We start from the raw sequence: 25,714 nt of genomic DNA on the forward strand, positions 1-25,714 counted from the left end.
ATCTGCTTGCTGCTTTGATTCCCTCAACTCTGACGGGAAATACTAACTAATCCCTAAGCTGCTCTGTGGTGCAGCGTGGGTTTTATTACTTTCATCATTATAACTATGGCTTCTTTGGCCGAGGCAAGTTTGATGTTTTCCCATAAATGATGACGATTAATGGCGCATGTGGCACCTTATAGGAGACACAGATGCATCTGAGTGTACAGCTCGAGATTCCTAGATGTCCAAAGATCTTTCAGTTTTTATTTAAATTTTATCTGGGTTGAATCTAAATGTCTACATGCATTTCGACTGTGAATTACATCGGTGCTTCACATTTTGAGCCACATTCTGAACCACACAGTCAGATGACTGTGGTTGGATTGAACACAGGCTGGCACAGTTAGCCCTGCTGTCTGGGTGCAATGCACTCAGTCAGGCTGTGACAAAAGTAAAATCTGCTGCACCAACTAGCATTGAAAGCACATAAATAACAGCATTTCCTTGGTCATTCACTTAATTTTTAACATATATCCCTACATTTACTGACTTATTCATTTTTGTTCTAATCAACTTGCATAGACAAGAATTTTTCTGCAGATACCTAATCTATCACAATAAACGTCACGTCTGTTTTTATTTCAGTCAGAGCTTGGTTATTGTTGCTCGGCAGTGCAGTTCAGACTCTCTGCACTTATAAATCATTAAAATTAAAGGTGACTTTATGCTGACTGTGATGGATTATCTCTCAACAGTAAGTTTTAAGTCTCTGCAAGTTGACTGAACAGAAACCAACAGCTGCTGGAAGGCAGAGAATCTAAAACAAAAAACACGGAAATGATCAACTGAAATTCAAACGTCACACGGTTTTCAAGTTAGTGGCCAGAATCAAGTGTAAAGCCAATAATAATATCCATGTTCACAAATAGTCTCACATTAGGTTAAATAACAGTGGGTGTCGGTGGTGACCACGTTGGAGTTGTTGCTTTCCCTGGTCTGCTGGTGTTTCAAAGGACAAGCCACACTCAAAGGCTGCACTTTAATCCGGCAGATACTCTGTGATTACTGTGTAATGGCATGTTTGGTCCAGCTACACAAAGTGTCACCTCTGAGTGGGCTGGCTTAAGTGCCTCCATCTCTGTGTGCATGTGTGTGTGGCAGTCAAGTGAACATCTCGCACACACACATTCCCTCGCTGTGTTACATCGAGCGTGGCCTTCATGCGGAGCTTGTCCTTGCAGTTGAAAAAAAAAAAATTCAATATTCTCTTTAGTTCTGTGGAAAACTGATAAAGGCTTAGTGAAAATCTTTGTAACACTCAACCAAAAGGTCCGTGTCAATGCACAAGACCTTCTCAATGTACCTGTAATGCGTTAGTGTGGGTACAGATACAGTATTGTAGAAGCTAGTCACTATAACGTGATGATCCTGCAAAAATATAACTGCAAAATTCCAGTAAAAGGCATTTGCTGAGGCATTATCAGTGCAGGCTTGAGAACAATTTGATTTCAGCTAAAGAAGGGTTGACTTTCATTTCCAGTTAACCTGCTGATAACTTTTAATCAATTCATGAATTCTATACGCAATTCAGTTTCCTGAGAGAATAAAGCTGAAAATACAATATTTTTGCTTGCACCTCATCAGTGACATTGGCAAAATCTGTGTGCTCCAGAATTACATTTGGTTAGAATTGACAAATATGATTATTTTAAACGTATGGCCATTTTGTGTTAAACTAGCTGAAAATATAAAATAGGCAAGCTGTGTGATGTACTGTAATTTTCATGAACTTGGTTTCTACCTGTCCCGTTTAGGAGGGCATCTGTTTGTGCATCAAAATTGCACATACTGTCATTTACAGTGGAGCCACAATTGCAGCCAGTCACACATTTTTTTTTGGCCTAAACAGTCAAAAACGCTGGAGTTAAGCTGTGCAAACACTGTAGTTAGGTTAGGGTGAGGCACAAAGACATTGGAGTTAGATAAGGTATTAAATAAATGTTAAGGGCTTGTTAAAAATACAAAACCAGTTCCAAAGAAGTTGGGACGATGTATAAAACGTAAATAAAAACAGAAACAATCATTTGTATTTTATGATGTTAAACTTGAGATATTTTACTGTTTCATGGAAAATATAAGCTCATTCTGAATTTGATGTTAGTAACAAATCTCAAAAAAGTGGAGTGGGGTCAACAAAAGGCTGGAAAAGTAAAAAACAAACAAACGGAGGAGCCTTTGACAACTAATTAGGTTAATTGGCAAAAGGTTGGTAACATGACTGGGTATAAACGGAGCATTTCAGAGAGGCAGAGGTAAATATACGCAGAGGTTCACCAATCTGTGACAAACTGCATCTAAAATTGTGAAACAATTTCAGAATAAATGTTCTTTTGAGATTCCACCATTTAAAATCATCATGATGATATGTAATATCATCAAAAGATTCCACCATTTTTAGATGTATTTTGTTGCAGATTGGTGAACATCTGCCCAGCTCTACATGCTTTTGCTTCAGTCTATTGATACGTCAAATAACGTACATCACAACTTTTTACAACAAAACTAATTTTACAGAGTTATGTTTGCTCCCCCCAAGCTGGCCATATTTTACAGGAGCTCACCTTCGCATTTATGTCTCTACTGAGCTCTGTTGATATCAGCTCAATTCAGTGAAACCTTTTATCGGACCACAGGGAGCCATGTTGCATCAACTTTCTGTTGGCCTTAGGACTACTTCTCTCCCCCTCCAGCCATGTATAGATTTTTATATTGCTTCCATTTAAAATATCAATGACAAGTCACAGCGACACAGGATGCTAACAGTTAACAGGCACTGCGAATCAACCAACAGCAGCCACTTTATCAGCTAATAACAGATGGTAGTGTCCTAAAGTAAAGTAAAATACACAACATATTTCAGAAACATCACATTTTTGCCTCTAACTACATATAACACATAAACATTAGGTCATTTTGTTTACACCTGCTGATTACACGGAATCAGCTGGTACCCGAGGGTTTGGGTGGGGTTCAGCATAATCTTCAGATCTGATTGCCCTCAGCTTTTAAACTACTTCAAATCATTCACACTTCCTTTATATTCAAAGAAATCAAGCAGGTTAGCAGCTAGCTGAGCGTCAATGACAAAAACAAAAATTATAACAAATAATAAAAACATGGAAAAAATATCTGTGTGAATAAATGTGTTTGTGTGTGTTTGTGTTTAACAGATAAAGAAATGATGGTAGGACAAGAAACCAAAAGGGAGAATTTCGACGCAAATATTGTCGTTGTGATGAATAGTGAAATGCTGACGTTCCCGTCAGTCATTTAGGGTTAAAGCAAAATAAATGTGTGAAACCGACGGCCATTTTGGTTCCATTATAAGAAACAGAAACCAACATTTTGCCTGGTGCCAAACGAGTAAAATTTCACCTGCCTCCATTTTTTGCAGGTTAATTTGGTTATAGTATGAGAGGACAAAGACAAATAACCTGGAGGACAAATTGGTTAATCTCAGCAGACCCAGTATGATCCAAAAACAAGAAATTGTTATTATACTTTATTATTATTATTTATTATTATACATTTTGTTATTTAAAGTAATATTTATATTATTAAGTCATTAGATCAGCTGTACTTTGACAAAAATAGAGCAATCAAGCTAAAAAGGCAGGGCAGAGTCCACGAGTCCTATATGACGTGGTTAAGACGTCAGAGCAGAGAATATTCCAGTGACAGTAGGTGATGCTACATTGCTTGGTGTTTTACCAGAGGAGGTCAGAGAAAGCGAAAAGCATAAAGAGGAAGGAAACATTTCTTCATGACATAATAAAAGACATCATTTTCTCTTTCAACTGAGACCAAAATCTTTTTCTAACCTTTAGCAAGTTCTGTGGGTCTCTTAATGCCAACCAATAAAATGACTAATCACGCTATCATGTAGTGCTACAGATTTTGGTTACAATTATAATTTCAATAATATATAGAGTCAGTCTCCTATAATTCATCAGAGATTCCTCCAAAAAATAGAGTAAAGTGACATCAATTTATCTTAACTACTGGCAAGCTTTACATAATAGGAGGAAAAAAGGCAAACAGCAACCTGAAGCTTGTCCTTTAACTCTGAAATACACCCAAAATGAGGTCTTTTGACCTTCTACATTCAGTCTGAATGAGACCATAAAAGCTCATCTTGAAGCCACACACTGCCAGGTATTTTCCACTTGGCACAGACACAAAGACTTCTATAAAAATTGGACAAGTATATAAAGACCTCCACACAAACTCAGTGACCTCCTGATCTCATCTGGTGACTCGCAACAGACTCACAGACTCAGTAAAAGCTTCATCGATGGAATAAAACGCCTGTTTATGTTCTGTGTATCTCTCTGATATGCTGTTATCTCTACTGACCGGCTGACCTGGATTCACACTCTCCCATAATCCATCAGAGATCCATCCCAACATAGCAGTTAGACCAGAGGAAATTTAAACTCTGCTTTGCACTGACACAGAAATCTAAAAATATCGAATGCTGAAAGTGACAAATTTTACATTTATATGAAAAATATTGCTCATGTTAAATTTGATGCCAGAAACATGTTTCCAAAGTGTGGGGAGAGGTTCGTCATGCATGAAATAAAATGCCTTAATGCCTTGAGAACAATGTTTCTTTAAAAAATCTAAAGAATTTGACTGGACGAAAGAGGCATGGACAAAAATCTTGAGGCATATTGTAAATATTGAACAATATTAAAAATCATGGACAACACGCTATTCCATTAATGATTAACAATATATGCAGTACAGGTTTTGGAGCAACATCTACAACATGATACTGACTGACTCCATGGTGACATGCCTGCAGCCGCGGCATGTCACCGCCCACTGTAAAGTATTATGAAGTGGAAATATGACAAATGAGGCCACAAACAGCAACACAAACAGGCAAAAAAAAAAAAAAAAAGATCTCCTCAGTTCTCAAACGTTTACAGAATCATGTTAAAAGACGAGGTGACGCAACGCTGTGGTAAACATGTGCATGTTGCAACTTTTTTGAGACTTGTTGCTGGCATCAAATTCGAACATCAGACTTCACAGTTGCAGCATTTGACATGTTGTCTTTGTACAATTTACATTAAAAATGGATTCCGATTGATTTGCATCCATTTATTCTTTGTATTTCAAATTTATACAGTGCACTAACTTTTCTGGAAATGAGGTACATTAGTTACCTGGGAAATACTATTGATTGGCTTGCTGTTGTAAATACAGCAGTGGTCCATGGACCATAGTGGGGGCCATGAGATAAACGAGAAATAATAAATAGGCTGATGTATGTGTGAGTCACCTGCTGTCACAGGACTGCAAACACATAGAGAGGGGACGAGAGGGGTTAAAAGGTAGTCTACTCTCCACATACTGTATGTATAAGACACACATTTTAAATTTTAAATTTAGTGAATTAATATGCAAAATATAGGAGTAAGTAGCAGTGCAAAAATGTCTGTCAGTGTCTATATTTGATATTTACAGTATTTATGATACACTGCACAGGGGCGGCAGTTGGTAAAGGAAGTCGTCCACGGACCACAGGGTCAGTGGTTCGATCCCCGGCCCTGGTTATATGTCAAAGTGTCTCTGGGCAAGACACTGAACCCCTAACAGCCCATTCCCCTCCCCAGCTGTGCAGTGCCGGTCCAAGACCGGTAGAAATTGGGGAGGGGTTGCGTCAGGAAGGGCATCCGGCGTAAAAACTGTGCCAAATCAACATGTGGACAATGATCCGCTGTGGCGACTCTGAACTCACGGGACAAACCGAAAGGACAATAAAAATGTGATACACTGCACGATGATATATTGATTGGTCCTCCAGGACTTTGCAGATGTTTTTCTGATCATTGCAGCATACAATTTCTGAACTCATGACAGCTTTTATAAAAGACTGTGATCCATGTTCTAGGATTTTTAAATTGTTTTAAACTGCGAGGTTGTGCTGATTTTACAGGGGGTTGATTGAAACAACCTTCTGGAGGGACTGATTGATAAAATACCACATGCTCCACGGTTGTCTTACTAGAATTACTGCCTTCTAGTCATATGCCTCCACCTACAGGTGAAGTTGTGTTGTACATGCTGTTTAGACTCAGATTCTAATCAGTTCATACAGGTATTTCTGAGATATTGCGTTGAAGAGAAAGGCAGACATGAGCGACCACAGTGACCTTTAACCACCAAAATGTAGTCAGTTCAACCTTGAGTCCAAGTGGGTGTTTGTGCCAAGTCTGAAAGAAATCCCTTCTAGGTGGTCCTGCGATATCACAGTCACAATAATAACACAGATGGATGTGACCTCACAGTGACCTTTGACCACTCAAACCAATTGTCCATGAAACCAGTGAGCCACACTGTTGCACTATGTGACATGTTTCTTCATTACTATAACAGATACCCGCAACTCGTTCCACCGCAAACACTCACTCACCAAATGAAGATTAATCCGCTGCTGAAAATAGTCCCCAACAAATGGTTCGTTAGAAACTACAGTGACTTTATCACCTCCTCTTACTGTGTTACTCTAAAATATATCACCGGTGTAACAACGTAATAAAAGTGCCTCTGTACTTATATCAATTACACTCTGTGTCACAATCTATTACCTAGCTCCAGTACCTGTGTGTATGTGTGTCTGAGTGTGTGGGTGATTTGTAGGGCAGAGGGATGATGGGAAAAGACTAGATCAATTACAGAGATAGAGCAGCAGATGAAGAGAAAGACCTGCTGACCTTTAAACTAGCCCCTCACCCATCCTTTCTCTTTACCATCCCTCCATCTCCATCTTTCCCACTTGTGTCCCCTTCCTGAATCATTCCCGTCTTCCTGTTGTCATGGCTACTCATGTCCATGTTTTCTTTTTTGTTTCTTGTTTTTGCCTCATTTTTCTTCATTCTCTTCCGCCCCATCCCTCTTCCTCCTGAAGCGACACCTCCTGCTCATCTACCTTTTCCTTTCTTCCGTCCTTTCCTCCCTGTCACCTCTACTCTCCTTGCTTCATCTCCTATCCTGTCATTTCTTCTCTTTTCCTTTTCCTCTGTCCTCTCTTCCTTTCCCTTATCTTTTTCCTTTCTGGCCTCCTCTGTCCCTCCTGAACGATCCTTCTCTTCCTGTTGCCGTAGCGACGCCTCCTCCTGTCCTCATCAGTCAGTCACATATGAATATTTAACTAGTCCCAATGTCCAGTGTCCCTCCAGATCATGTTCTGTCATTTATCTCTCTGTTTGTCCTCCCCCCAGATGCCTTGTCCCCTCTCCATCTATCTGTCCCCCTACTCACCCCCATTTTCTCCTCTCTTTCCTTCCCTCCCTCTTTTCATTTCCCCATTTTCCCTTTTCCACCTTTCTTTCCTCAGCCTTTACAGTTTTTTTCTTTTTTCTCAACTCCCTTTCCTCTTATGTTTTCCCTCCTTCCTTTCTGCCCAATTTTGCCTCTTCTCTCCCTCCTGTCTACTTCCTCTTGCTTGTTGCCTTTCTCTGGTCCTCTGTCTCTTCTTTTCCAGCTTGACTTCCTCCTTTCCAACCTACTTTTCTTCTTTACCTTTTCTTATGTTACCTTTACTCTTCCTGAATACTCTTCCTCCTATTTGTCTACCTTTTTTCCATGCTACTAACCTCCCCAATCTTTACATTTCCCCCACTTTTTCTACACCCATTCTCTCATCTCCCTCTCTGACCAGCTCCTCTTTCTTCTTTTGTTTTTCTCCTCAGTTTCAGTCACTAAGGACTCTATAGCTGAAAGACCACACACACACACTGGAGGGAATGAAGTAGGTGTAGAGACTAAGCAGCGGAGGTGTATGTGCCTGCCATTCCCCCCCAACCCCCCGAAACCGGGGTGCCGGTCCCGAGCCCGGTTAAAAAATGGGAGGATTGCGGCAGGAATTGTATCCGGTGTAAAAACTCATGCCAAATCAAGGTGTGGAACACATTCTGCTGTGGACAAGCTCAAAGCCATTTATCTATTTTGTAATTTTTCAATCTGACTCTTTCTATCTAAGGAAAGTTTTGACAAGGCTCCAGCTGTGCATATATTGGCTGGTAAGTAACCATAAATGTCAACCCAGGTATAAGTGTAATGGCAACACTATCTCCATTAGATAATGTGTCCAAGAAAGAAAACTCACTACTTGTAAAATGTCCCACTAAGGACATATTTGTGCACAGTTATTTAATAACCCAGTTCAAGGGTTTTGGATAAATTGCAAGTGCAATATGTAATTAAGTTACCTAACAGGAACATTTCTGTTATCTTCTAAATAACTGATATTTTCTTTACTCCCTATACAGACACTAAAATAACAAAGAAACACACCAACACACAACACATTTCTCTTCAGTTCAAAATGCTTTAGGCTTTTAATAAATGCCTCACATTCTCTGAAGCACCATAATATAAAACCAAAACTCAGCTGTGCATGTGTGTAAAATATCCTCCTTTCTAGCACAAAAATCTCAACATTTCTCACATTCTGTCTAGTCGGTCAGGGGTGTGACTGGCTAATGATTTTTGAACGGTTTTAGACAACAATGGAGGTCTACAGCACAGGAAAACAAATCTGGCTCCAACCTTTATCATATTTGCTAAAATTTGATTATTTAATGTAGACACAAAAGTCTGCTTACTTAGCATCAGAACTTTCACACATATCTCACAGATCCTCATTCTGCAATTCTGGCTTGCTCTGGCATGTGATCTTTAACATGATGTGACCTCACTTGGCCTTGTAATTTAGAATGCTCTGCTAGGGTTAGCTTAAGTTCAATATTGTAGTTTCAAATAACCTGGACTTACGTTTGCAGCTGAATCTTCGGCCGGTTTCGTTCCTCCCTCCTCTGGTAAATCCGGTGCCGTGGGGACTGAGACAGGCAGCAGAGGGGAGCGAGCTTTACCAGCTTGACCCAAAGAGGCTGTCTTCACCTGGGGCTTTGGGAGGCTTGCACCTGGGCAAGACAGGAAGGGTTTAGAAAGATTGTGAGTCACACTGTGCTTTGTTTCTAACACCTAGTGCTCTCATAAATCATTTTAGTTTTATATATATTTAACAACAAAAACAAGGGAGCAAGTGCAGAACAAAACTTATTCTTGGATCACTAGGTCATATCCCCTGTGTAAACGGCCTCTTGTATAGACACACTAGTTTCCTGAGAGGAGCTATTAAAATTCATAGTTTATGATTAGCATTGTTTTATTTGCTTCTAATTAATCTAAATGACAAATTCACTAGCAACTAACTGAACCACTGAAAAGGAAACAAATCTGAACTTCAAACTCTTTAGTCATCTGACAATACATCTATTGTTCACTTATCAGCAGTCTGCCTTTTCTTTAAGCTACGAGCATGAAGCACAAAAACTGAAGAGAAAGAAAATGTATGGAGCAGAGCAACATAAGAAAACACGCTCATTAGATGTTAAAGGACAACAAACCGCCCAAGCAATTCAACAAATAAAAGCATTCGAATTGCTTTGTCTCTATACAGGTACCAGCTGAAAAGCTCATTTTTGGGAAGCTTCTTTACAAAATGACAAGGGGAGTGAAAGAAAACCAATATTGGAGGTGGAAACTCAGGAGACAAAACAACCAAGTCTAGTTCTTAATCTTCATGTCTTGATTCCCTGAACAACAACAACATGTCTGAACACATCCTGAGGCTTCTTCTACCTACAATCTCTTCCTCTGTCTGCACTGCACTGCTTCACATCCTGATCAATAACACCCCTTAGAAACAAAACCCCTGAAACAGCCGCGACAGGAGCCAAAAACAGAAGCAATCAGATTTGAACAATGTTTTAACATCAACAGTCTTTACGGTGTAAAAACATGCCACACAGCAAATGCCTACGACAATGTAGATCCTATTATTTCCTGTTGTTAATGAAATGGAAACAGTGATCAATAAAGGTTAAAGTACAAAATGCAATGTCCACAAACCCAATCGTGTAGAAACACTAGGGAAAGGTCATGATCATTTAACAGAAGTCCCGTATGTTTGTCCTACAAAATAACCAATTTCATTTGAAGGTCAATCTACATTTACTTACAATAAGAACTTAATTTCTTATTTGGACAGCCCTCGAACAGCACTTCACAACAGGGAAACAGAGATACAACAACGAAGTACTGCACCTTTTACTCTACTGCTCTTGCACCTTTAGTTACTATCATTGTACGACTGTTTGTTGTTGTAGTAACAAGATGGTTATGGAACATGACACTACATGAGGAAATAGTGATTTTATACCAAACCAAAACATTTGTACTAGACCTAACCATTTTTACAATGGTAGAATCCGGTGTTATACCAGTTGCCAAATAAAGGGGCGCCATTTCAACAGATGTCTGCTGCCATGGGGATGCTCTTTGAACAAACACTGTGGGTTGTAGAAGAGGGTAGGGACCAACAAACTATCGTTGTTGGATGAACTGTATCTAGCTCACTTACTACATTCATGATCTGGCTTTGGGCTGATTATCAGCCACCCAGTGGGAGGTATGATCTACCAATCACCACCAAAAAGTTGATAAAGCACTTGCTACACGTATAAACACAGCTGTAATATGTTGGAAGTTACAGAAATGTTTTTTTTCTAGAGCTCAGTGTGAACTAAAAATAATATATCCATCACTTTTTATTGGTTAAGATAAAACAAGATGATATCTCTTCCCTGAGGAAACATCTAGCATTAAAAGATACTGAATAATAAAGTAAAATGAAATGGTAGTTCAATCACTGTGCATTATGTGGCTACAGCAAGTTCTACTGAAAAAAGTTGTTTATTAAGCCTTAGGCATCAAGATTCGAAATCACCAACACAATTCCTGGAAACTGTCCTGCAGATGAAAAGGACCATTAGCTTCCAAATGTTTCAAAAACTGGAAGTAAAATGGAAAAATCTGCCTTTGAGAAAGTGAAACAGATTCAAAGTCAGGTTAAATCATGACTTTTTCAAAAAGAAGTTCTTAACATAGGAACTAGGATAGAGTTTAATTATATTTTGTTTTTTACTGGCAAACCCCATGTACAAAGTGGGCTTGATGGTCTCCTGCTGAGAATAAAGCTTTCTTTCAAACTGTTGAATGCTGTGTTATAAACAGGATGCAAAAAAACCTTAGGATGGCTGCAGAGAATGATGAAGATAAAATACAAATACTTTCCATTACAACACTTCTTCCCCTGCAGAGATAGTCCTTGTCTGCTTTAGTTAACTAGCATAATATTATATTACAATATCTGTATTATACTACTGTATTTGTCAAAATTATGTTTTTGTCTGGTAATTCCCCAAGAGACATGTTTTAGTTTATTAAATACATTTGCTATGTGCTTTCTTGGTTCATTTCTCTTATGCAATCAACTTGCAGAAAGAGAAAATTAAATTAAGTCCCAGTTGAAAACTGTCCACACTCGGCCACAACCATCTCTCTTTGTCAGTTCATTAAAATGTTAAACTTTTTGACATCCATATTATATTCCTGCATTTCCACTGCATAACATCAACAACAAACTGAAATTATACATTGCAATGAACACACTTAATGCTCCATGTCTAACATGATAAATGACTGCTGGCTAGATATTATGGAAAATAATTATTTGTCATAAGAAAGCATAAAAGCTTGCGTGTGACAGCCATAGATTTGACTTTGTCTCGTTGTGTGGACACGTAACATAATATAACGGACATGGAAAGTGCAAACAAATAGCAAATAGAAATCAAAGGGTTGATCTTTCTACCATGTAAGTATTTCAGTTCATGCAATCCCACAATGATACACACAGCTTGAATTTCTGTCAACCTAACTATCAAGGTTCTCAGTAACTGTAGACATAAACTTCATATAAACAACATTCATGAAATTAACATTAGTTCGTTATGATGTATTAAATGGTTTTCTGAAGACAATATCAAATTTCAACCTCCCAAATTGTTCTCATTAAGTGGCTTTCTTTGAGAAGTCACAAATTTATTTAAAGAAAATTCCCTATTATTTTCAAAATGTTTTCTTAAATTTCAAGTCAACATGGAAACACAAACGGGGATCTTCACAGTAAAGTGAATTTGACTCCCTGGAATGGAACACATTGCCTTGAGCTAATACATTTAGACCCTTCATAAGGACAAGCCATCATCAAGGAAGGTGGCCAAACTGTACAGTTTCCTTCACACATGGCTGAGAGTTGATCACAATGAGTGCGTTTACATGGACTTACTGTAAGGAACCAGCTTACAGTCGGCTTTCTCGGGAGTGTCATTTCTCAGGGAAGCTATAGATTGTGAAATCAGGGTAGGGGATTAGGGAAACCTGGTTTCCCCAGGTAGATTTCTGTCCGAGAACACGGATTTCTTCGCCATGTATACCTGTAAGCAGGTGTCTAATAGGATTTCTCCAAGTGTGCATATGCATAACACAAGGGCGCAGACAGGAATATGCAGCTAAGTAAAAGAATTAATGAAACTAAGTAAGACAAAGTGCCTCAAAGTCTAAATAAAGCACTTTCCCCTGCAGATTTTTAAAATTCAGTCAGTTTCCATTGTGGGCTAGTTGTGTGTGTCTCCCCTTTTTTTCATTCTCTTGCCCTGCTCTGTGGGGAACACAAACAGACAGACAAAAAAATTTAAATAGTCACAAAACATCATTTTTTGTCACTAAACAGTTAAAATCAGAGGTGAAGGAGAAATCTGGTTACTCTGCTGGCGCATGTATAAGCAGATTTCCAATAACCAGGTTTCTGAAGTGTATGGAAACGCTGTTCCCCAAAGCTGATTTCTCTGAGTATCCCAGTTACTTAAGTGCATGTAAATGCAAGTCAAGCCACACGAACCCGGGATCAGATCAGATTCTGAGTACTTGTATATATTGTGGGGAAGAGTCCATGAATATCTACATTGTTTCAGCATTTTTACATATCAAAACTTTCTAGTGCATACAACATCATGACCTTACATGCGAGTGGATCCAGTGTATGATTCTTTCAGTCCCAGTACTTTACTGTCACGTAACATTGACCTTGTGCGGCTCTGAATTTCTGTATGTCTGTAAATGTGGTGGAGAAAGCCCTGCCAGCTTCATTTCGAAATGAAGCAGAACCAAATATGTTTGTGTGACTTCTCAGCACGTTGATGTCAGACCGAATCCAAACTTGACTGAGCTCCAAAAAAAAAACTTTTTGTGGAAAAACACAATGAGCTGCAGCAGTACAGAGATGAAGCAAAGGTTACATATCCACAGTGGAGAAAGCCATAAAAGAGAGTTTCACAGTGCCTGGCTCACCCTCAGGGGGTTTGTCAGAGAGAGGTGGGGGTGGAAGTGCAGGGGGGGGGGGCACCGGCAGCTCATCTGCTCAAAGAGGTGGATATATTTACCAGACAAGCTGGAGTGGAGGTGCAAAATGCCCGACGGGGTTCACATCAGCAGAGTCTGTCTGTTTCTGGGTTGAAGGCAAAGATGGAGAGATTTACAGTGATGAAGGTGAAGCTAGAGGGGGAGGGGTTATTGATCCCTAGGACAGCTTGAAGTAAATACAGTTAAAGATGAAAAGTGCCTTTGAGGAAATGTTGTGTCTCAGAATGGAGACAGCCAGTGTCTGATCTGCTTCCCACAGCAGTATGGGGTTTTCTGTCCACCTGTTTTATGTTCTTTTTATTTTGTGTCTGTCTCCCTGTCTGTGTAGCTGTCTCCCTGACTGATCCTGACCAAGTAATAAAGGTTTAGTGAACTTTGGGACAATAGCTTCAAGGAGTTATAAAAATGGCATCACTGTCTCATTATTTGCCCCAAACTTGTGAGAAATACAGACTGTCCACAAGTGGGAAGTATTTTACAACAAATCTTATTGTTAACATGCTAAACAGAAACCGTAGTTTGTTTTTATCTAATGTCTGACAGTCTTGTTTTAATCAAAACTCTAAATATTTAACAAAAAGATAAAGTAGGAAAAAACAAACTAAAACTACAATTTTTTTTTATATATACCTTATATTTACCTTTTCTGTTGCTTCTGATGCTGAAAGAGCATTTGTACCAGCTGAATATACATTATGTATTATGCTACTGTAGGTTTAAGGTTTAGGGTTTAAGTTAAGTTTACATCCCCTTACACTGAAATTTCATGTAGGTCATAATAGCATAACTTATTGAGCATAATGTAATAAGTTATTTCAAAATGAACGATCTATTACATTGAGTGAAGTGATTGTTTTTTTGTACAGAATTTAAAAACACATGTAATAAAAAAATATACATAATAATGAACAATAATAGTAAGCACTAAACGTGTATTAAACTGTTGGCTGGTGGTAAAATAGGAAGTGATTTTGTACATAGCACCCACCCATCATAGCCTCCGCGACTTAAGATTTCAATTATACACCACGTGTATTCAAGTTTAGGGTTTGCAAACCATAATTGGCTATAATTATAGATAGATGGATTTTAAAATAAAACACTACATCTAAGAATTCAAGCAAGATACATACTGTAAACAACAACTTCAGTCTATAAACTCATTGATATTATATATGTAAAGAATACATATACTGTAAAATGTAAAGGGTTTTCCTATCTGCTGTGGTAATTTAAGCAATATTCCTAGATCACTTAATGTATTTTACAGGAAAAATGTTGACTTAGTTTCTAATAATTTTCATTTTATCATTTTTATTTTTATGTTTGTCATTCCAATTTCCACTTTTCCCTCTTCGTGATAGAATGGGCTCCACAATGTGGGAAAAGATCTACATTAAACTTTATGATTGGAATATTGTATCAAGAGTACAGTGTCTGCAAAGCTTTGATGTATAACGTGTTCGTTCTGAGCCCCTCACCATGTCTGATTAAAGTGCAGATTGAAGCTCAACCATTCTACATCCTCGGCCACAGCTCCATCTTTACGTGGTAAAGTCCCCTCCCCTTTATCTCCCAACTGTGCTTCTTGACAGCAGACCGAGATCAACTTCTCACAATGTAACATGAATGAGTTGAGAACCTTCACCTGAATCTACCCGATGCGCTGCATAACATCTTCAGCCCAATGAGTTGTAAGTCTATGACCAGCACATTGTAAACTAAATGTGTTCAGATCGATTTTTTTGGCAGAGTCAAGGTATTTTTTGCAACATATCACCGATTAGCCGTAATGATTTTGGTGACGCCCTGACTTTTCCTGTGGTGCCACCCTCAGGATAAACTGAGAAAACATTTGCTGTGTGGGGAAAGAACACTGTTCCGATAGAAAATAATAAAACATCAAGTGTATGACATGAAGGACTATAAAAAAAAAAAAAAACTACCATGGGTTTCAGCCTTTCTCTCTGTCTTGCATGGTTGTCCAAATGCTACCAATAACCATTTTAAACTGTCTTAAAGCTTTTCATTGGTAATAACACATATCCTCCAAGGCAAGATGAAGGCATACAGTTAAAAATATCCATCACAGCGAGCCCTGTGACAGCCTCCAGCTGTGGCTAAAATGTCTTTTTTTTCAGCAGCAGACATTGAGTCAGACAATGCCATCACAGCTTTCAGCATTAAACCGCAAATTTAGCCCAGTTTAGGTGAGTAACTGCCCACCATCATACTCAAATGGGGCTTCAGAGGCTTGATTCAAAGAGAGAAGCAGGTCTCTCTCTTTAAAAATTGATATGTAATGAGGTAGGGTGTGGGTGGAGGTTGCCTGTAGTTGGTGAAGACTAAAACCCTCTTTAGCCCCAGCTCAGGCTCAGAAAATGAAAGTTATTTGTTTTATATAGCTGCACCACACAATAGAGTGAAGAGTTTCTGCCTGATGTTTGAAAACCCGTGTGATATTAACCTTTATATTAGCCCTATGAAATAAACAATTACGTCTCTTTAAAAAAAAAAAAAACTACTTCTCAAACCTTAAGCTCCTTTGTTGCCTATGCTTAACTACACGAGATGAGAAATTGAACTAGGGTCTGTAGCAAATGCTTCCGCCACCCACTGATTATATTTTTTCCAAAAGTGTAATTGTTTTTGCAGTTTTACTTGCATAGGAACATCAAGGGGCTTGGTGGATGTGTGGTAGATCATTGGGTTGGGATGCAGAAGGCCGCGCGCTCGAATCCCACCCCACCGGCATGACCCCATCTCTAGGCCCAGATAAAATGGGAGGGTTGTGTCAGAAAGGGCATGCGGTGTGAAAATGCCAAATGAACGTGCGGGACAAGCTTCGCTGTGGTGACCCTCAATGGGACAAGCTGAAAGCCGCTGAGTTGCACAGGAAGAGTCCTTGAAGTAGTATTCTACACACAAATACAACAAATTCAATGACATTTGATCAAATCAAGTCCACTATAGGAAGAATAAGAGTTAGGTTAGCCTCCGTACAGCTATCTGTTCAACTTGTTAACCTTCAGTCTGCTCACGACTCTTCTTCTCTTTCACCACAACAATCTAATTAAACTGCATAAAATTGAGAGTCATTTTGTCATAAACTCACAAATCAAACTAACAATGAGAATCAACTGCCACCGTTCACAACCCTATTTTTCCCCCATTCTTCAAAGAAAATTGGAGGGGGTTGATAGAGGTATGGCGCTGCCTGTCTCAGAGGCTCAGTGTCGTCGAACGAAGGGGGGGGGGGTTGAGTGGGAGGTCTCTTAGATTCAAGTCAAGCTTTGCCACAGGCTCGCTATTTCTGAGAGAAAAGGTTTCCATAAACCAAAAATCAATGGTAATCTGAGGCCACTTGGGAGTGTAAACAGAAGTATAAAAAGAAACTATACCCTCTCAACACACACACACAGACACACACACACTGAGGTGATAACAACATAGAAAATTCAGTTCACAAAACAAATATGCACATGTCCAGCTCAGGAGGGGGAGCGGTCTTCCACCAAACCAAGGGTTAGTGGTTTAATTCCTGGCTCTTCCCGTCACACGTTGACGTGTCCTCGAGTGGGTGGAGGCCACCTGCATAGCAGCCCCCCCCCCCCCCCAATAAATTTGGGAGTGTGTGTGATTGGCTGAACGGGAAGCAGTGTAAAGCCCTTTGGGTACCGATAAGGTAGAAAAGTAGTATATCAAGTGCAGAACCTTTTACCATTTAAAGAAACTTAGGTATTGCATTAGTTATGGAAGTGCATACTTCCTTATGGGAGTGCATTATAAGAGGAGCAGGTTCTAAGGTTTCGGCCCCCTCATTCATTTTAAATAAAATATTGAATGTTAGGTGTAGACACTTAATTAAGATGCTTAGTAAAAAAGTTTTAGCTTGCCTTAAAAAAAAAAAATTCTGCTTCCTTAACTTGACATCACGTGTCAAATGATGTGTCATGGTAACAACACATTTTAGAGTGGACTCATATTCTGGTTTCCTGTAGACCAGTAATTGTGACCCATCCGACCACAGCAGTCACTACGTGTACTGTATATGTCACAACACTTACTGTACCGTTGGACATTTTTAATTGCTGGTACAATCCACCTATGTAGTCGTTCGTATGAGGACATTCGCTTTATTACTGTCAAAACTTTTATAGCTATTGTTTTTGATCATGCAACTCACAAGCTACAGTATATATATATATATATATATATATATATATATATATATATATATACAAAGCTCTACTTGGCTCTCCTTCCAGCATGGTGTTTGATATCGAGATCTGTACTCAGGCTTAGGTATTGGATCATGAACTGAAGCACTGCAATTTTGACCTGCTGATGGTGGCACTGTCTAGGAAATGAGATCAGGAGATCATCAAAGTCGATAGATTTCATCGTCTAAACACTATGGAAATTTCAAGGTATCCCAGCTGAAACTTCAAGGGTTGACTGACTGAGAGTGCCATCTGCTACAGCCTGCTAACAAGGCTTAAAAAAAAAATAAAAGTCCGATTCTCATGAGGGAGAGGAGTGTTTTTTCAAATATAACAGATCTTTGAACAAGAGAGAGCAATATGTGGACATATGGAAAGATAAGAAACATATAGGAGGTGAATGCAACCCCCCGGCTACTGCCAGAGCCAATTACAGTATGTTCTTTGCAATAGACACACATGCTTTGTATACACACACTAGTAAGACACAATGTCTAGCAGCCTGGGGCTAATACATTTAGCATCCGTGAATAAAATATTAAACAAACTGTAGCCGCTCAGTGGAGAGAATAAAGCTTAAAAAATGAGTCACAGATATCTGACAGAACAATTAATAACAAAGTGGAGCTTCAGGAATAACTAGAGAGAGATGAACCAGACACGGAGTAAAAAGGTTGTGTTTGTGTTCCCTTACGCTTCATTTAATTTAATTTCTAATTTCTAGAACATGAGACCAAAACTTTCCAGTAAGTACATATATTGGCAGAGATTCATTTTTCAATTTGTGTTTGATGTTTACTTTAATGCAAAAGAATTGACAAGCACCCTGCTGAAACCTTTATCATCTAAACATTAGTGGTAATGACTCAACAAATGCATGTGATAGCATATTGACTACTTCCTATATTACTAATATACAATACACTGTAGCTATGAATTTCACTTTGACACTTTGCTGCTGATGGCTTCACTCCTGTTATAGTATATATATAATATAGTCATATGTCACATCTGCAAGTTCATCCCTGTTACACTCACCCAGAAGTGCACAAACTCAAATATCAAGTAGAAATACCACTTCGAATTTACCCCTGTTGAAGTACATTATTACCGATTTAAACACCTCTTTGTAAACTCAATGTATTTTAAATACAATGCAAGTCGTTGCTGCTGTTAACATAGATGGCAAGAAAATTATTAGCAATTAATAACATATTAGGGCTAATGATCTGCTGCCTAATGAACTTTTCAGGAGCACAACTGTTATAGATTGGGCTAAATGCAACTATTCAAGCTGTTAGACCATAAATATTTATCGCCATTTGATGATTCTATTTTTATTAAGAATTTAGATGTAATGTGTAATTAAAATTGGAACAAAACAAAAGTAATGCAAAATGGAAATGGAGTTCATGTTGTCTCTCCACCCCAATGTGACACAACCCCGTCTGTCTCCTTTTCTCTCTCTCCACTGTGCTGCCTCCTCTTTATATCCCAGTTTAACTTCTCCTTTCTGCCAGACTGTCTTCCTGCTTCTTGAGTTATCTGTTTGTCTTTCAACATTAGCTTTTTTTTCTTGCCTGGCCACTGGACCCTTACAACTTCTACTTGGACATCGCGGTAAGTGACTTTAAGTTCATCATGTAGTCCACGTTACCTCTATGGACTTCACGATTACTCAATTAAGCATTAGAAGAGGATTTTGAAGATTGTTGAGAGCCATTCTTAGTTCTCCTCCCTGTTCCCTAAGCTGGCTCTCTGCTGCAGGGTGTCTCCGCTCGTCCATTGCTTGAAGAGTTCAATCAGCTTTTTAAAATAGTTTGGTGTTTAAGCTGTTAATTGCCCTCTCTTTTCCCTAGATCTCCACACCATTCCTCTCCTGCAGCTACCTCTGCAGCGCACACCGTACACTCACACTGCCACGCCGTCTGTCATCATTCGCTCTTAATTTTTAATAAACTAATGACTGCTCTGCTCCTTTCTGCGTTAACTGACTGTTAGTTCTGATAGTTCACTATATTTTTCATCATAGATGCTTTTGGGGCCAAAGGTTGTAGTGACTACACACTGGGCAGCTCCCCTTAGAAATACACACCTTTTTTTAATTTACATTTTTTATTTGCATTTACACAATTAGTAGAAACATTGATGTGATGTAAGCTGACGGTACTGTGTGTATTCCTATATCAATTAGAAGTGAATCTTCAGTCTTTTTACATATCCAATAAAATTTGTTTGGCAGAAGGGCAACTCTAACACCAGCTTTTATCTTCCAATATCAATTATAACCTATCAAGAATGCTATGAACAGCGCTGGTGGGAAAACCAAGATTTAATTTGAACAATCTTCTAAATGCAATTACCAAATTACAAATGTACTAAAGTGTCGACATTGACATCCTAGAACGAGAACAACTTTTACCATAGCTCAAAAGCTCTATCATGACTGCTGCACTGACTTAGTATTTGACCAATCAATGAACATTCACGGTTTGTGTTTTGCAAAGTGAGTACCTAGCCTGAGGTAGGAACCCAATCAAATTGCTTTCTAAGAACGGTTATTCTCAGTTTGATGCAGTTACAAAAAAGGGAGAATTTCTGCCGACAGTTTTACAAAGTGTTTTATTTGTTGTAATTGCTGCACGTGGCATTAAATGTTTCTCTAGATGGTCCAGACTGAACTCAACTCCCTTTTGGTACCAGATACTTTATTCCCAGAAGAGGTTGAAGGCAGCAGGACCAGAAAATCAGAGGAGTCTGAGAAATACTGTACTTCAGAATTCAGACAATAAGATGCAGTGTCAGACACTACTCTCAAAGCAATCAGTAGTCAGCAGTGGTTTGCTTCAGGTCACCAGGAACCTCGATAGAGGTGATACCAAAAAAGTACTGGGTACCATTTATTATCCACGACTTTTGCCTGCCAGAAATCCAAAAAAGATGAGAAGCCTCAATTCAATTTAAACTCAAAAACCCCCAAAACAAACGGCTACTATCCACAACTTTTGCCCGATGGAAAAATTAAAAAAGTAGAGTTGAGTAGAGCTTGTGTAATGCAGTGGAAAAACACAAACTATATTCAAAACACATTACTTGACTACATGTTTTATGTATTTAAAGAAACGGGATGTGTCATAAACTAATTTACTAAAAAAGTCATGAGACCATTGACAAACAGTTGTACTCACTGGACTGTGGCATCATGGAGGTGTACACCTTGGGGTCAATTGTCCCCATTGGCGGTGGCAGCAGTGGGTTGGTGAAGCTTCGTAGTGGATGGGTGGGCCGCACGCAGGCTGTTGGAATGGTCCTTCCGCTCCCTGCCTGGGGCTCCTCAACAACAGAAGCAGCAGCGGTAGGAGCACCCGGCACTGGGCCGACACTGGGAACATGCTCCACGGGTGGGGCAGTGGAACCGGGCAGGAGAGGAGGGGCCTGCTGTGGAGGAGGCTGCTGCTGAAGAAGAGGGTTGGTGGAGGTGTCTGAAGGCATCACTGGATCGGAGGGAGAAGGAGAAAAAGTGAGGTTTTAAAATATGGGTACAAAGAGAGGACAAAATATCCAAATTACTCTGCATCAGAGTCATTTGCAAAGAGTGAACACAGAATAGACAGAAAAACACTGAACACATATACGAAAGCAAACTTCAAACGTTAATATTCTGGACCAAAATCAGAAAAGTGCTTCTGTTTTTTCACACACAGTTTCTGCTTTGATGTAGGCAGTCATACATAAAGAAAATGTGCAACAATTTGGTAAATTACTGCTGCTACAGGAAAACCACAGGACTGAATATGTGTTTGAGTCAAGAATGTGATTTTAAATATTGTTCATGTTCGGGTCATGTTTATCCACAGTCTTTGATTTTAGCCGTGGTTTTCTTTCATAAAAGCAAAAAACTTTGTAATTGAAGCCCTACAATGCTGCACTCCACAGTATAACTCAATTTAAAAGCATCCTTGTTTATTTAGAAAATTGGAGTCCTGCCAGTTCTGATGTTTTCCTGTGTGGAAGATGGAGATTTCTCTTGGTGTTTCTGGAGGTACTTTTAAAGCAGGTACGCTTTGGATGTTTCAGAAACAACAGACAGAGAAAGATAAAAAAGGAAAAAAAAAACAAGAAAACAAGACCAATGATGTTTAAAAATGCACGATAACTCAAATTAACTGAAACAACAGAAAGGTTGATAACATTTCTGGAAAGATACTCTGACCAGGGGATGGGTTCTCTGTTTAAGGATGTATTCACTGTTCATGTAAAATCAATAAGTTGAGACCAGTGGTGGATAAAGTATTCAAAAACTGTAGTTAAGTAAAAGTACAAATAAACAAACAATAATGTACATCTGGTAAAAGTATAAGTACCCGACAAGTAAGTAAAAGTAAGTAAGTACCTGATTTATATTTTACCTAAAGTATTAAAAGTAAAAGTACTGGACTATTTTTTTCTTTGCCTTTTTCTGTGGATAAATGCTGCTTTGTGTTTGTGGGGACATTAAGTAATTAATGGTAATAGACATAAATGATGGGGTGAAGGTAAATAACTATATGATGTGATGCTATTTTATTTCTAAACTTCTCACATCGACTGAGAAGAAGAGGTAAGCAACGGCAAGTTCAGAACGCCAAATAGTAAAATTACTGCATAACAGCTCAATTACTGCTAATATCAAGCACGTCTGTTAAATAAGACCATGGAAGGAGAAACTCACACTGTGTCATCCTCTCTAGTTATTTTTATTCAGAAAAAAATTGAAAAAGTGGTTTTTATTATTAAATGCGTAAAGATTAGAAATGTAGTAGAGTAAAAAGGAGAGATATTTGCTCTTAGATGTAGTCGAGCAAATGTCAAAGTAGCCAAAATTAAATCTACGTCATTAAAGTACAAATACTTTGAACTGTTACTTTCCACTACTGGCTGAGATTGATGAGTACCTCACATCAACCTCACATCCAGTTCTTGGAAGATCCTGGGCAATGATGGATCCTAGGTTGTTTCTAATCATCTAAACCAGCTCCCAATAACTTATAACCCAATAACCCTGATTTGTGTAAAACTCCTTGGATTTCTGTCAGTGCAGTGACTGATGTTGAACGAACCCTTTTTATGTTGGCACAGAGAAGCCACCAGCTGCAGTCAATCATGATGACTAACAGGAATTGGCAAATTAGGAGACAGTTTTTTCGGAATGAACTGGGCTGGAAGTAAAGTCGTGGCCCCAGTTAGCCAGACTGACAGCTATGGTGTCCTTCCCTCTAGAGTAGGGGTCTGGTCGCTGGAACATTTCTTTCTGTCCTGCGACTGAAAAGGGAAATAGGCCAAAGTCAAGTGTTCCCCCCTTTAAAAAACAATGGTTTACTGTATTAGTTAGTGATTGTGGAACACAGTAACCACGGCTCGATGACTGAGAACCTTTACGAACATACATCCATGATAAGTCTACGTAAACACCGTACATGTGAGAAAAAGAGAAAGAAGAATGAGATTAGCCCTTTGGATAAAAGTGTGAAGAACTCTCGCAATTCTCTGTAGAAACTTGCACGTTACGTAACATAAGTGATGAAACTCATGTAGCTCACAGTGAGAACAGTGAGTCTTTGTATTTAGAGCTGTTGTTTCTTTAACTAGCTTAGACAAGTGCCAAAAAAATGTTTGAGGAAAAGCTGGCAGAAGGAATGTGAGAGACTAAAGAAAAAAGGGTAAATGGGAATAAATTAAGGTCTTCAAAAAGCTTATGGAGCCCCCCTCAAAAAAGGAAAGAATAATAATACATAGACCTAGAAAGTTTGGCAGAGAAATGCTGAGCTCCTGAGTAAATACTACCTTTACGTACTTCTAGTAAGATGTAGCCAAGGACCAGCACTGCCTCCAGATTAAACAACCAGAGATTCTGATTGTTATTAGTTTTCAAAACAAAATGTATTATTGTTGTGAACTGATGATCTTAACCGCATGAAGCATCACTTTGTGATCAGAAACTGAAAGTGAAAGACAAGAAACATTACAAAGACAGAACTGCTGAATTTCCATCCACCATTGAATCACCAAACCAGTGTGAAACCAGCCATTACCTCCTCCTTTATCCCCTCCCCTCCAAATACCTGATATTTATAATGCATAGTATAGCTGCCATGTTCCAGAATACCTGGTCCAACAGGTCCAGTGATGTCCACATTGAGAAATATCTACACAAGAGAGATACTAAAAACATAGCTGATTGGCACCAGAGCAAAATGCAACGGAAGGATGATATGTCCTCCTCTTTTTCACCTTATCTCCATCCTACGGCGATGGAGGGATGTAATAAACATGCCTCCGTTGTTTCTTTTTTCTATAAGTAGTTGCCTTTCAAAAGGAATTTACCTTGGACAGCATAGCTAGTGCGTTTAGACACACTGAAGCATGACAGTCAAGGCATTTTGTGAATCGCTAAAAAAATCCACTGCTCAGACATGTTGACGTAGAACAGAGCAGTGATTTCATTAATTATGTATTTATTAGTCTGCAGAGGTAACACAGCCTCTTAACAAAAGTTGGGAGACAAATTAGTTCCTGTTTTTCCCACAGAGCTTCGCTCTCTTCTGTGTATTTAGCACACGAACGGGAAGATTTTGGACTATTAATACATTACAATTTAGGTCACTGTATCATTTAAAAAAAGTGTTTTAATAATGCAGTGACATAATGTGTAGTGTTTTAAAATGAAGGAATTGGGTTTTTAAATTAAACTTTCTAACATCGTATTGCTCTTAGACTGCTGATGTGTTTCTGACCACTAGTGGTGCTACAGAGCAGTGTATTGATTTGTGGGCCAATGATTTGTTTGAATTTTGTGCTGTACAATCACATTTGTGGAACTAATGCTTTTTTTTAATGGAAACATTTACATTTTTTGTTATTTCTAGTTCAACTTGCAGATTTTAGAAATATGTGCTGTTCTGACTTAAATTCTTTCAAACTGAAATGGTGATTAACTGAACCAATTGTAGCGAGTTCCACACATCTACTAAATTAAAGTTTTTAAAGAAACAAATCTAAGGGACTTTCCAGCATCTCCTGTTAGTGTTCAAACTCTTCAGAGACATTTTATTTTTGTTTCCTTAAAGACGCTTTTCATCCTGAAAACATTTTATGTCCTCAGTACATACTGTATTAACTGGTTTATTTTAATAAAAATAAAATCATGGCAACCAGCACGATGGTTGGTGTTGAATTCCATCTCTACTTGCAGTGACTTAAAATTTAGCAAAGTCACACGGAGAGCAACCCATATGTGCTGCATTTAAAAAGGCTGTTTGCTCATTTTTAATTTGCCAGAAACACGTTGCGTTGATGGGCAACAATCAAACTTTGGAAAATTGGGTAATACAATGTAAACGAATGAGCAAAAAAGGTCCAATTTCTTAATTTGAATTAAAAAATAGGTCAGGTTAGGTCAGGTTATAAAAAGAGTTTAGTCAGAAGTAAAAATGAGTGTTTATGACGTTTTGAAACAACCTGTGTCTTTGTTTGAAATTGCAAAGAGTTTGGGGATTTCATCATCCACAGTAATTGTAATATCGCTAAAACATTCTAGTGAAATCTCTAGAAGCCAAAAAACAATGATCTTTAGAACCTCAGGCAGCACTGCATTGAAAACCAAGTGGAAATCCACGCATGGTCTCTGAAATATCTGTTTGTCACTGCATCCACAAATATTAATTTGATGATACAAAATAAACAGAAAAACATAGAGTTAAACTACACAGTCATTTAACTAATGTGATTTAGCATGAAAATATCAAATACACCCACTTTAATTTAACATTGTTTCTATCTTAACTTCTTGTTCCGGCTCTTCCTTCACGATACTTTATGTTATTTACACTGAGTGAAATATTGACTCCAGACTGCAGGATTTTTTTTTCTGGCTGCATCATCCCATCAAAAGCAAATATTCTACATGTTTTGTGCATCTTTTGGAAACAGTTCTCAAAGAATCAGCCTGACATGTTTGGCACACTCGGGGATCTCAACTAGAATTTATAATAAACTTCTGTGGATCTGAATAAAGTCCAAAAACAGGATATGAAACTTTTTAAAATTTGTTTATATATTTATTTAGG

The 25,714-nt window shown here is 38.6% G+C and overlaps 1 protein-coding gene across 4 annotated transcripts in view; it reads right to left on the bottom strand.

Annotated features, from left to right (window-relative positions):
* The window catches only part of dcc (DCC netrin 1 receptor), a 255,856-nt gene that overhangs the window by 11,334 nt on the left and 218,808 nt on the right, over positions 1-25,714 (bottom strand). For all 4 annotated transcript variants that reach the window (XM_067484566.1, XM_067484565.1, XM_067484568.1 and 1 more), the window contains exons 27-28: positions 20,798-21,103; positions 8,833-8,981 (exon numbers count right to left, since the gene is read on the bottom strand). In XM_067484566.1, the coding sequence (XP_067340667.1) occupies positions 8,833-8,981; positions 20,798-21,103 (455 nt within the window). The remainder of the gene's footprint in view (positions 1-8,832; positions 8,982-20,797; positions 21,104-25,714) is intronic.

Source organism: Channa argus, chromosome 18 (genome assembly GCF_033026475.1).
Source record: "Channa argus isolate prfri chromosome 18, Channa argus male v1.0, whole genome shotgun sequence".
NCBI lineage: Eukaryota > Metazoa > Chordata > Actinopteri > Anabantiformes > Channidae > Channa > Channa argus.